At 37.1% G+C, this 13,975-nt stretch overlaps 2 protein-coding genes and 1 long non-coding RNA gene across 3 annotated transcripts; 1 reads left to right on the top strand and 2 right to left on the bottom strand.

The window, feature by feature from the left end:
* Positions 1-484: 484 nt before the first annotated feature.
* Positions 485-4,093, bottom strand: LOC5521582 (fructose-1-phosphate phosphatase YqaB). Its single transcript, XM_001641191.3, has 3 exons — positions 3,467-4,093; positions 2,643-2,790; positions 485-1,565 (listed from the first exon to the last, which is right to left on the bottom strand). The coding sequence occupies exons 1-3, from the start codon at positions 3,834-3,836 to the stop codon at positions 1,472-1,474; spliced, it is 612 nt and encodes a 203-aa protein (XP_001641241.1). The 5' UTR covers positions 3,837-4,093; the 3' UTR covers positions 485-1,471.
* A 178-nt stretch (positions 4,094-4,271) lies between these two features.
* Positions 4,272-8,689, bottom strand: LOC5521455 (fructose-1-phosphate phosphatase YqaB). Its single transcript, XM_001641190.3, has 3 exons — positions 8,035-8,689; positions 6,466-6,613; positions 4,272-5,833 (listed from the first exon to the last, which is right to left on the bottom strand). The coding sequence occupies exons 1-3, from the start codon at positions 8,411-8,413 to the stop codon at positions 5,674-5,676; spliced, it is 687 nt and encodes a 228-aa protein (XP_001641240.2). The 5' UTR covers positions 8,414-8,689; the 3' UTR covers positions 4,272-5,673.
* Positions 8,690-10,424: 1,735 nt separating this feature from the next.
* LOC125567874 lies at positions 10,425-11,850 on the top strand. Its single transcript, XR_007311853.1, has 2 exons — positions 10,425-10,615; positions 10,707-11,850. It is a non-coding gene; the product is annotated as an uncharacterized LOC125567874 (long non-coding RNA).
* The last annotated feature ends 2,125 nt before the right edge of the window (positions 11,851-13,975 follow it).

Raw genomic sequence — 13,975 nt, 5'->3', positions numbered from 1 at the left:
ACGCAGCACGATGTATAGGTACATCCACACGAAAAGCAGCAGATTTTTTCTATTCATGACTTAATATGCAGACGTGCATCATGCAGAGAGTATTTGCTTTTCGAATCTCCCACCTGCGAAGGAAACGCAGATGAATGACATACGATGTTATTTTTAGGGCTCGTGATCGATCCACGGATGTTGTAACCAGTGCGACCTTAATTTCATAATTTAAGAATGTCTGATAGTGCGTAGATGCCACGGGACAAACATGTCTATCTAAATGTCCCTGACATCTGGTGAACATCTTGCTAGTGCGACCGGGTCCTTATTGTCACCAAAGGGATAATGAGATTGGTTATAGTTGAGGGTATAGTATAAGCAAGGAATTGTGAGAGATCTCTCACAAGTCCCTGGTATAAGGGAATAATACATTTGGGGATGGAAAATGGTTACCTCGTAGTAGAGGTGCTCTATACTAGAGGTAACATTATAATCGCCGAGATCACAAATCGCTTTTACTTTTATGGATTGCAATACAAGCTTTTTCAAAGAAACCACAAATGGGACCATAAAATGCTGACACTATATAATAAAGGCTGATATAAAATAACACCAGTGAAGCACGCGCCCTGATTGGTCGTGAGCTTCAAAAGAGCGTGTCTGTAAAAACACAGTACAGACAAGGTTTTTTTTAAATTTCTCAACAATAAGCCATCTTACACAGGGTATGCATTCTAAAACGTGGACATTTCTGCACCATGATGAATGTAAAAATTGCTATTGATTGAAATAAAACACGGCCAATATAAGAGAAAGATGTTGCAATAATACATATAAATAAATATCATAAATGTGTGAGAAAGCTCATGTGCTTGAAAATAAGGGCTAGAGACAAATACCCACGTTTAATGATGCCACTGTGGTTCCAGGGTTTTGAAGTTGCCTGAAAAAGGGTCACTAATATTTTTTGTCTTTTATTCAGTCCCATAAAAAGTGTATCACAACCAATCCCTGTAAAAATTTGAACTGCATTTTTTTGCTTTGATATAAATAAAGACAGCATTTAGATTAGGATGGTATATCATTCGATTAAAAATAAATAACTTTTGGTTTCTCGCACAATATTTTTTTGTGTTCACATTTTCGAGAGAGAAAAACAGTTTTTTTCCCAATTCGCCGGTATTTTGCTAGTACTTGCTTGCTAAAGCCAGACTTTAGTTTCAGGTTCCACTCAGCCTTGATGCCCTGGGGTTCCATTACTTATTAACATGGTAAAACATCAGATTAAAAATAAATATTTTTATCTCTGCATGGCAGATTTCTTCCCAACTTGGCTTCCTCTTGCATGAGTATTTTTTAGGACCTACTACGTCTTGAAAAGCTTAGAAGGTACAGTATGATGTGTTTGAGCATAAAGGAAATTGTGAGTATGTATTAGGTGCACATGATGTTTCTTTTCTCGTGTTTTCTATATCTGACAATCTTGTCCTTAAGCACCAGAAGCTTTGGGATAGTCATCCATTAACCGCACATCAACAGCGAGACCAAGTCCTGCCGCCTTGATAGCCTCCAGACCAATATCCCTAAAGAAGATGAGAAATGGATTATTAAATCGTTACATCCTATATATATTCAATACCATCTCCAGTTTGGAGAATAGGTAGGAGGGGTGTAGCCAGGGGGGTGGCCCAGGGGGCCCGGGGCCCCCCTTCTAGCAGCCAAAGATACAGTAAATGTTTGAGACATTATCTAGAATACAGAAGAAAATGCCTTGAAAGGGCATTTTGGGCCCCTTCCTGTTAAAAATTCTGGCTACGCCGCTGATAGGTAGGCAGCTCCTGCCTGATACGTCCCTGGTAGCATTTTCAAAATTGTAAGGAAACGAACAGTAGGGGCATGGCTGTTCAATCCCCCCCCTGCACCAGTATTTTATCAATGTTTCCATATTGTGCCTCTTCCCCAATATCACAAGGCCTACAGCGGTGCTCCAGTAGAGTAAGAAGTTTTACAAAAAGCAGATGAAAGAATGTGGCATTGGACTTCCAGTAGTAATAGTCGCCTTTAATAGCCTTTACTACGACTTCTTCAGGGCAGGCCAGGTCTGCCCTGAAGAAGTTTTATTAAAGACGATGAGAATGACTGAGAAATGCTCTACCCTCCCCTCCTCCTTGACAAAAAACTCTTACTTTGGCTATGCCCCTCTTCTGTTAGGATTTCTAGTTGAACAATTATTCCAATAATATGTATGGCAGGGAGGACTTATATGTATTTGATAAAGGAAAGTAAGAACTAGTTGAATTGTTATTCCAATAATATGTAGGGCAGGGAGGACTTAAATGTATTTTATAAAGGAAAGTAAGCACTAGTTGAATTGTTATTTGAATGTATGGCAGTGAAGACTTATATGTGTTTGATAAAGGAAAGTAAGCACTAGTTAAATTGTTATTCCAATATGTAAGGCAGGGAGGACTTTTATGTATTTCATAAAGAAAAGTAAGAACTAGTTAATTTTTTTACCAATAATATGTATGGCAGGGAGGACTTATATGTATTTGATAAAGGAAAGTAAGAAAAGTAAATGAGAGTAATGATTCTATACCATGTAACATGAACTTTGGTTTTTTTGCTCTTACTCTTGAATTGTTCAGAATATCACTTACGTATCCTCAAAGCCCCAGCAGTCCTCGGGGTCTACACCAATCCTTTCAGCAGCCATCAGGAAAGCATCTGGGCTTGGTTTAGGGTGTATATAGTCTTCATTGCCAATGATTACATCGAACAAATCAATTATCCCCACTGCTGTCAATGCTGCAAAAACAGAAAGAATAATACTTATGAATGGGTCTCTTCAAGGATCCCAGGACATTTAGCCCATTTCCACTGTATCCGTCCAAGTTGGGCTGGTATGATTGTTAAAGTTACAAATAGTCCCTTGAAAGGGACATCTCGTTTGCTCGCAAAATATTTTTGAGATCTCACATACTCAGAAGAAGCTGTTGTTTTCCGATTTGCCCGCATTATTTTGCAAACTTGCTAAAGCCAAAGAACTTGTCTCCCAGGTTCCAGTTCCCCTGTGCCGCGATTCCCTAGGTTCCCGTTAATTATTAATAACACCTTCGAACCTACCCACCAAATTACCATATTTAGGGATCAAAGTTATCCTTTATTACAATTCGGCACTTTAAAGGCTTTCCCAGCACTTGAACGGTTTTTCTTGAGAATTAAAGATACATGATTCGCTATAGCAATTCTCAATATTTTCAAGAAAACAAGGGAGTATAAAATGACACAAATCTAACAATTTTCGCCGTACATCGTCGGTCAAGGAAGATTGCTCAATAAACCCCATATCTGCATATGTGTGATCGTTTTGCATTGGAACGATTACGCAAAGGTATATTGTATTGAACACCAAATCACTTTGTAAACTAGATAATACCACGAAAAGCTTGAGTATGACAGAGATGGTAAGAGGTAGGATTACCTTTCTCAACTTGAATTCGTGAACTTCCCGTAGCAACCGCAACTGGAATACCTCTCTGCCTTGCCTCGTAGACATACTTTACAACGCACGGGATACTATTCACAGTCGAAAGCCCTTTAAGGAATAATTTCTTCTTTCTGTGATAAACCTCTAAGGGGTCCAAGACTATCGCTTGTTGAATCGCTAGATCTCGTATGATATATTTGCCTGGTACTCCGGCCAAGCGATAGAAGTCTTTCTTTTTAAACAACAGTCCAGTCTCTGCACAAATTTGGCACCACGCTTTCCAGTGAAGAGGCATTGTGTCGAGAATTGTCCCATCGCAGTCGAATATCAACCCTCTCACCTCATCTGGAAAAAGGCTATACATTGTTCTTCTTTACCAAAGGCCTAAGTTTTCTGAATAGGCAACTATAAGGCTGTCAAGATTCCTTGTTTTCGCTGACACCTTGTTTTTCCCTTCATAACGACCAAATCGTGTCCCAAATCGTCAACAACATGAAGCAGATATACAAGGGCAAACCCAAAGACTAAAATCTAAATCCTGCAACGTTTCCATAAAAAAAACGTGAGCCAAGATATTCGTACGTGATCTAAATGTAAGCCCGTTTTTCCGTTTGGTTGTCATGAAACACCTTGACGTCATCTCGAAAGACATGTACTTAGCCAATAGGAGGCCCTCTTTATGGGCATGGCAATAAAGGCAGTGAATAGAAAAATAGATGTTTGGTGAAAAATTGTGCACAGTTCTTTTTGTTTGATAGCAAATAGGTAATCTGTGACACTCCCAAAAAACAACACAGACTGAATGTTATTATTTTCTTTATTTTCGTATTTGCCATCTTTCCCATTTTGTATTACCATCTAAAATAGTTGGTAACTTGTACCCCTACCCCCCCCTATATTATTCCGGAGTGATGAACAGATGTCTACAAAGATAGAGCTTTATATGAAATATATACAAGTTTTAAAAAAATCAGCAGATAAAAAGAAGAGTTTTTTAATGTATAGTTTTTGCATGTGTTGGCAACGTCTCATATCAAATTCAGCTATGAAATATACACCTATTTCAAAAAACGTTGTCAGTGCAAATGGCCATTTGATCAAAATTCTACGACCGAAAGGACCCATGGATCCCAAAACATTTGTTCCAAACTCAGAAAAATACAAATAAAACATTTGTCTATCCATTTATCCATATATGGTTCTGACATTGCTTGAGTTTATTTATCAATTTATTTTTACAAATAATTGCTAACCATAAACACCTTTCGGTCGTAGAATTGCCATTTGGCAATTGCCATTCGCCGCTCGCATTGACAACCTTTAATGAAAAAGTAGTATGTTCAAAAATAAAACAGGCTTTTTCCATGGTTTATCAGGTATGAATAAATCTATTTCTGTTCAAATAGAATGACAACTGAATATAAAAAGTCAATGCAGTACATTAGCTTAATATATTGTTCTATTTACACTTATAAACAACTAAATATAGAAAGAGTGCAATTAACAGCTCTGTCTTCTGTTTCCATAGTATATATTTATGCATTGCAGGCATACATTTTCTTATTCTATTTTAGAGCTGCTTTGCTCCTTTGTCAAGAAAGTGTATTTCTTGTGTTGTTGAAAGTGTATGCTTTCAATAATTGAGCGGGAGCATTTTTTTCAAATTTTAAAAATAAAATGCCATATATCTTCCACACACTGAGATATAAACTAAAATTCTATCAATTTAAAATAAAACACCTACATATAATAAATATATTATTCAATTATTGTAATGGGGCTCTGAAAAATAACATGACCATTTCGTGTTCCTGATCATAAAACAGATTGAAGGATCCTTACCGAGTAAAAAAGAGGAATCAGTACAAAATCAACAACATCAAAGAAAAAATATGTGCACCATCTGGTATGTTCCTTATTTATATTTTGCCTGTTTGCATGAATTATATTAATTGAAATATAGCTACAGCTTACAAAAGCCTTTGACATTTCATCTGCATGGTTATACCAAATACCTACCCTCCTCAATACAGTAACTTAAGTTAACTTGATTTAACTTTGTGTACATAATAAGGGGTTTATATACAGTGGATTAAAAACAAAGCTTCCCCATTAGCTTCTTTTATGCAAGTTCTACTGTTTCACTGAACATGTAGCATATTTTGTGATGGAAACAGAGGTATTTTCCCCAGTGGAGGATGTTATCCTATGGTAAAAGCTCTGCGAAGCTTTCTGCTTGTTTCAATGAGCTGTGTGATGTCTTTATTGTCAGATGGCCTCTTGTCTGGATACTCAGCAAAAAGCCTGACGTCCACTGCATTTCCAAACCCAGCACGTCTGATGGACTCCAGACCAATGTCCCTGGAGAAGTTAGATTCAAGCTCATATCAAACAAGGTTTTATGTGCTTATAATTCAAAGTAGTGTGTTTCAACTTGCAAAATATGATAATATGATAATCACATTGGGATTTTTTTAGCAAAAAAAGAATATCCTACAATTCACTCCTAAAATGAAGACGAAAGAATAAAGGACCAAACTCAGTAAACTCAGTACCCCACCCCCCTATATATAGAGTATTGTAGGTTTAACAGTGCATATATTAAAAACTAAAATAAATACTTGACTATTGTTTATCTATCAACTCTCCCACATTAGGCAGGAGTTTCAAGATTTTGAACCTTTTCTCAAGCCTAATTTTCTTGAAAATATCCATACATTTACTGTATTCTCTTGCATTAGCTATCTTGGTAATTCTGATGATACATTCACTGTATTTTCTCAAGATTTCCTAAAGCGAGGTTGGCAACTATGCTATTAGTACACAAATCTAATCATGTATCAACATAAATGTTTTCTGTGCAGTAGAGTGCAGCCACAGGATGCTGAATAATGTAGGTTTAATAGTGCAAACAATAACGATAAAAAACAAGGAGGAAATGAGGTCTTAACCAATACTGATCTAAGTCACAAATAATATAAAGAACTACTAACGTGTCCTCAAATCCCCAGCAGTCTTTGGCTGCAACACCCAAATACTTGGCGGCTGTCAAGAAGGCATCAGGGTGTGGTTTGTGATTACTGTAGTCTTCATTACCCAATATCACGTCAAACAGCTCAAGAATACCAGTATCTTTGAGAGCTAAGGATATGACAAAACAAAATTAGCCTGGCTATCTTCAATGGTATACTTAAAGATGTAAGACATATCTTTCACAAAGCCAGCTATTATACACTCCTCTCTTTTTATAAGAACATCCAATTTTTAGTTGAGGCTGGGCCGTTCTTATTTTTGGAGCATTTTGAGGCTGAGAAAGTTCTTATGGATGTTCTTAAATTTCAGTGTATAAAAATATTATACTTCATGAATATAAGAAAAATACACACATAATAAAATAACAATGATGTTTATGGTTGTTGGTTGTTGTTATAAACAATTTGATTCCGTATTTTAGAACATCAAAACAATATTTTACTTCTATCTGAGCCTCTGCATGTTCTTAAAATTTGGTGAAATCTCAGGCTGGACATTCTTATAAAAAAGGTTCTTATGAAAAAAGAGTGTAATCAATACATATCTATGTGTTTAGCCCAAGGCCAGAAAAGGTTAAGGTGAAAAAAATCATTTATTTTCGGGGTGTAGCTTCCGTACTTGAAACAAAAGTAAGCAAACACCACTAAATACGAAAAGGGGTTATTTGCTCACCAGACCGTTGAAATCGAATATTTCGAGGTGATTATATTTGTAACCTTCAGAGAATCTACGTCGGGATCAAAAAAGCGTTGTGTGTGTTTGGTGGGTAATACAACTCAAAGCATCGGTCACGTCATGTTCTCGATTTTGGTTTCAAATTTTTCATAGATTTAACCTAGCTCCTCATTAATTCAACAATCAAACAAATTCTTTTGAAAAGGGAATCTCGTTTTGGCAACGTCAAACGAATTTATCTAGCAACGTGAGGGTCTCAGTTGGAATTCGACCTAACAATAGCAAGCAATACCTGCCCTCGACAACGCCCCCCAAAACTCCCACGTCACAGACTCAAGAAATCCATGCGGGCAAGCACGGCAAAAACATCATTCGATTTATCCGCTTATTCTCAGCAGGATTCGCGTATACTAAAAACAAAAGACCATATCTTCTTAGGGCAAGGGCTTAGAAAAGGATTCAATCACACTTTGCTACTTTTTTATAAGATTTATAAGGGTGATGAAGCAGAAATATAGTGTTATTGTTTGAAGATGGACTTTGGACCGCATTTTCTTGCTTGAAAAACGCCTTCAGTGAAGAGATTTTTATCATGTTTTTCGGTTAACACAAAAATAAACGCTTGCCGCTTAGAACTAGCTCTATGGTATTTCTCACGAAAGTGTTTCTCACACAGCAAAAATATGACTTCGACCGCTCGAACTTTCGCGCGTCATTCATTCGTTGATTGTCGACAAGTCCTCATGGAAGAACACAACAAAAGACATTATTTTGCGCCAATTCGCTTATGCTATATCCAAAGACATAAGTTAGCTTGACTAGCTATTAATTTTAATCTTTTTATGACGATTTACCTTTTTCAACCTGCTTCTTCGAACTTCCAGAGGCAACTGCGACAGGAATGCCACGCTTTCTCGCTTCGTGGACGTATTTCAAAACGCACTGAATCGGACTCACGGACGCCAGTTCTGATAGAAAATATTTCCTTTTGCTCTCGTACACTTCAAGAGGATCTAGTACGACTCCCTGTTGTCTGGCTAGGACGTCAATTATCTTTTTTCCAGGTACTCCAGCTAGAACATAGAAGTCTTCTTTGTTGAACCTCAGTCCTGTCTCGTCGCAAATCTTGCACCAGGCTCGCCAGTGCAGAGGCATGGTGTCCAATAAAGTGCCATCACAATCAAATACTAAACCTTTCACACCCTCAGAAATAGTCAATCTTTCTGGGGCCATCTTGCACGCCGAGAAAAGTGGAGTTGTTGGGCTAAAAGAAAACTTGTAGAAGCGTGATGTAGGTTTCGTGTGATCGTTGTTGGAAGGATGACTTTTACCAAAAGAAAGCTTTCACAACTCTCCGACATTTCATTTTTGGAAGGCCAAGATTCCTTTTCTTGAGCGCTGATATTGCTTCCATGAAAAGGACGGCTGCAAGAAAAGCGATCTCCTTTCCTAGCCAAAAACCCCTATGCGATCGGTCAACCTCGAAGGGTTTAGAATTATCACGGTTCGCATGTAAATTTGTTTTGGGTAGTTACGTCACTCGTTGAATATAGACCAATCACAGAGCACTAATTTCTTCAGCCTGACACCTTGGATACACAGCTTTATATTTATATTTGACGTCCTTTTTCGAAGAAAAACGCAAAAACAGAAAATCAAACTCCAATTAGAGTTATTTCTAGAGTTACGGCAAAATAACCTGCTTGATGATAAACTATTTCACTGCTCGACAAAATGTGATTGTTTGATAGAGTCTATTTATTATTGTCCTTCTAAACAATAAAATTCCAATTACAATTTACGCTTTGAAACGACTTCTGCTCCTGTTCGCTGAGTCTTAACGAATTGCTAACAATAAATCGCTCAGAATTTATTTGGGTTTAATTAGATGAACCCATTGATGAGGCTGAGTCATCGTGACATAAATTTTGCTAAGCCAGCCACAGGTAGCCCAAGAGACCAGTGTCGTTAGATTTCGTAGAAGATGAGAGAGCAAAAGATGGAGTGAGAGGAAGGGGGAGGGGGGATGAGATCGAGTAGAGTAGGCCTGCTTCACTTCCACAACGCGTGTCGTAGAGTGTAAATCAAGTCAACGACTCCACTACGATTTTGACTACGACACGAAAAAGTCGCGTAGGATTTTTAAAACATATTTTATGGTAATCGTAGCAGTGATTTCCAAATAGGGAAACTGACGAAGCAAATATGATGAAAATAGAAAACAAATGTCATGAAATGAAAAAGAAAGCGAAAGCAAAAAGCCCATTTGTATCCGTTGATCATTTCAAAGAAAGATTTTATTACGAAGGAATTCGTTCCTAAAATTCCGCAGATTCGACTTGCGTCACATTGTTGATGATTTGCTTGTTGTTTGTTTTTTAATTTCTCATCATTTTTAGAAATACAGCTTTCCCTGTACTATTTGATGCTGTATTTAATGATGTTATATATATTTCAATTGAGCAGCTTTAGTTATATACAATTTACTTCGTTTTAGCCGCAGGCTCTTACCTCACGCATGTTACCCTAGAGTGAATGTTACACTAAGTGCGGTAGCTACTATGTCATCACGTCCAAAAAAAAAACTAAAAAGTGATATTACGCCCTTGAGGCATGCTGGGAAAATTAGACTTCGGATGTACTTCGGGCTGTATTCGTTTCAAAGCGCTAGCTAAAGTCACGAATCTATCGCACGTGGACGCCGATTGATTAGTGCCGCTACTGACCAGCAATAATGTCATGCTACACTACAGATAATAAAACATGCATAGATCACATTTACACAAATATCCCAGAAGGAGTAAAAGCCAATCCATTAGAGACTTATTTCTCTGATCTTAAAGCAGTTTATGCATTGCTTACAATTTAGTATATAGATAATGTATAGTATCCCGGATTCTAACATAACAGAACCTGTTTTACACAATCTTTATACAGCAATTATCCGTTTTCCAACAGTACTCAGTAACACTAAATGTATGAATGCACAGCTGTGACGTTTTTATATATTATTGTTATTTTACTTTATTCCAGTTTATAGTTGAAACCAACATGGAATCACCAACTACGTCAAGGTAAGATGAACTGGAATATCACTAACTGCAATTATTACCTTAGCGTAAGAACACATTTAGGAATATCAGAAAAACAACAGAAAAAAACGAGGACACGCCTACAAGTAACCAACAATACATATTACCAACATGATGTTAACAAATGATTTAGAGTGGACGAGTGTCGAAAACAAGTTCCACTTGGTTTAGTAAGCATTTCTATTGGTCGAGAGCAAAGTCTTTTGTATTTCACTAAAATAGAATTGCAAACTAAATCAAAACACAATCTCTCCGTGCACCCCTAACTTATTCTCTCTATATATCCCAAAATAACTCTTAGTGATTATCGCCGTAAACAGTCAGTCAAATATAGATAAAATAGGTATTCAAATATTTTTACTTACAAGGAAATATTTTTTATACACATAAGTATATTTGTTATTTACACTTTATTCTTAATTTTATTGTTGCAGCTCTTGAAGGTTACATTCATGAGTTAACAGAAGTAAAAACAGCAAATAACAGGAAAAGAACCAGCTATTTTAAACTCAATTTGCAAACTTCATCAACGGATACTGTCCAGATGGTATGTTATTCTCCCAAGAAAAGAAAGACTCTCCAGCCACACTTCCAAGCTAAAAGTCCTGTTAAGTTAGAAGCTTTGAAAAAGAATGACAAAGAATATACGATCGACAAAAATGCCCAAATCGTACAATATAAGGAGGTCCACTTTGAGTTCAATAATTCACTCGATGATCACTTGCTTACAATAGAACAGGCGCTTGGTAGCAACGAGTACACCAAGGTCGATCTCAAAGGCAAAATCATGAAGAAAGACGAAACCAAGCAAAGGATAATAAAGGGCAACAATGAAACTTACAAAATCGACAGTATCTTAGCAGATCAGAGTGACTCCATAAAATTAGTTTTATGGGAAAACAAGATCGAGGAGGTAGTTGCTCGTAAATCATACCATTTCCAAAACCTCACCGTTAGAGTTTATCAAGATGAGAAATATGTGAACACAAAACCCGAACACATCAATCAAGGAAATAGACGAAAATATCAACGTGAACTTGGATACACCGGAAATCCAAAGTAACCTCTTAAAGGGACAAGTTATCGGACAGATAAAACGAAACAGGTCCTGCTTAATCTGCAACCAGATTTGCACCAAGCTTGATGACACAGAAGAAGATATGTTTACATGTGGACATTGTCATATGACAACCCTCAAATCTCTTTGTCAAGAAAAAGTAGTTTGCAGTATTATGATAAAAAGCGAGAAAGAGTAGTCTTCATTACCCAATATCACGTCAAACAGCTCAAGAATACCAGTATCTTTGAGAGCTAAGGATATGACAAAACAAAATTAGCCTGGCTATCTTCAATGGTATACTTAAAGATGTAAGACATATCTTTCACAAAGCCAGCTATTATACACTCCTCTCTTTTTATAAGAACATCTAATTTTTAGTTGAGGCTGGGCCGTTCTTATTTTTGGAGCATTTTGAGGCTGAAAAAGTTCTTATGGATGATCTTAAATTTCAGTGTATAAAAATATTATACTTCATGAATATAAGAAAATTACACACATAATAAAATAACAATGATGTTTATGGTTGTTGGTTGTTGTTATAAACAATTTGATTCCGTATTTTAGAACATCAAAACAATATTTTACTTCTATCTGAGCGTCTGCATGTTCTTAAAATTTGGTGAAATCTCAGGCTGGACATTCTTATAAAAAAAGGTTCTTATAAAAAAAGAGTGTAATCAATACATATCTATGTGTTTAGCCCAAGGCCAGAAAAGGTTAAGATGAAAAAAATCATTTATTTTCGGGGTGTAGCTTTCGTACAGATTTGCACCAAGCTTGATGACACAGAAGAAGATATGTTTACATGTGGACATTGTCATATGACAACCCTCAAATCTCTTTGTCAAGAAAAAGTAGTTTGCAGTATTATGATAAAAAGCGAGAAAGAAACAGCCGCTTACGTCTGTTTCAATGATGCTATTCAAAGTTCCCTATCAATTGTCAACTGCACCAGGGCTTTGAGCCCTGTAACACGATTCTGAGAACATTATGTCAAAACCCTTACGTTTTGACTGAAGATCTATTTTGACTTTGATATGTACTCTTCACGTTTTATTCACATTCGTTTAGATTAAAGTGAATGCCCAACATAGCTTTCTACAAGTTTCACCGTTGCGCAACAATATCAACTTCCATTGTTCAAAATTCAAAATAACTTTTAGCCAAATATGTTTATAAACGTATTTTTATGGCTAATTGATATTTGCTGTAAACGTTCCAGTTGATATAAGTTATATAATAAAAGTTTTCAAGTGTCAAATGATTAAATCACTAAGCACTGGACAATGGCATTTCAACCCCCCTCACCCCTTCCCCCATCACACACACACACACACACACACATAATCTTGTATAACCGTAGTTACGAGGACCGCACCACACACGTTATCTAAGCTACGGAGAGTACCACACACACGGATAATCTTGTACAACCGTAGTTACGAGGACCGCACCAGACACGTTATCTAAGCTACGGAGAGTACCACACACACGGATAATCTTGTACAACCGTAGTTATGAGGACCGCACCACACGTTTTCTAAGCTACGGAGAGTACCACACACACAGATAATCTTGTACAACCGTAGTTATGGGGACCGCACCAAATGCATTATCTAAGCTACGGAGAGTACCACACACGGATAATCTTGTACAACCGTAGTTATGAGGACCGCACCATACACGTTATTTAAGCTACGGAGAGTACCACGCACACGGATAATCTTGTACAACCGTAGTTATGGGGACCACATAAGGGGGGTCGTTTCTGAAAAGGACCGGTAATTACCGGACCCGTTAGGTTACCGGGGGAGTTTTCGGGATACTTTTTCGGGTGCGGAAATGCGTTTCTTAACGCTGGTTGTTTACCGGCTCCCGATAAGGTAATTATTTATAATTTTCAAAGTTTATGAATAGATTGGCTGAATAATGAATGAGTTTTAATAAGAAATCCTAGATTTCTCGATGTTTTTAGACAGCTGAGACACCAAAAATCGCGTTAAGCGTAGGCACTTTTTTAAAAAAAAGACTAAAAAACAAGTAATAAAGCCTCATGTTGTAGCAAAACTTCCAATAACTTCGCAAAGTTGTTTACAATCTTTTAGGCGCACGGTGACAGCTACATGTCAAATCGAGGTGAAACCTGATTGGCCGATAAGTTATCGCATAAAATGATGTTAGCCGTGATTGGTCCTCTTCTTACCTTGTTCTGTAAAAGCATTGGAAGGGTTTCTATTCCTCTCTGATGAAAATTTACTACAACTCGACACGACTTGAAAATGGCGAGATTTGATAGCAAAAAAAGGAACAAATTGATTATCTAAACTTAGCAAACTAAAGATGAGTAATTGATCTATGAATTCAGCTATAAATAATAGGAAAAAACATCGATTTTTTGGTACCATTTTTCGCATAAAAGATGCGATTCCCGGTACATTTACGGGAGCTCTTGTGCTCCTGTCAGTTAGCAGGATTTTCTTTTCGGTCCGAAGATAACAGGAATTGGAGAGCTTATCGGGGCGGGCTTACTAGTTGATTTTCTGAGTTTACCACACACGGACAATTTTGTACAACTGTAGTAATGAGGACCGCAACTGACACGTTATCTAAGCTACGGAGAGTACCACACACACGGATAATCTT

This window comes from Nematostella vectensis, chromosome 6 (genome assembly GCF_932526225.1).
Source record: "Nematostella vectensis chromosome 6, jaNemVect1.1, whole genome shotgun sequence".
Taxonomy (NCBI): domain Eukaryota; kingdom Metazoa; phylum Cnidaria; class Anthozoa; order Actiniaria; family Edwardsiidae; genus Nematostella; species Nematostella vectensis.
Note: the sequence above shows the minus strand (reverse complement) of the source record. Positions and strands in the feature narration are given on the sequence as shown.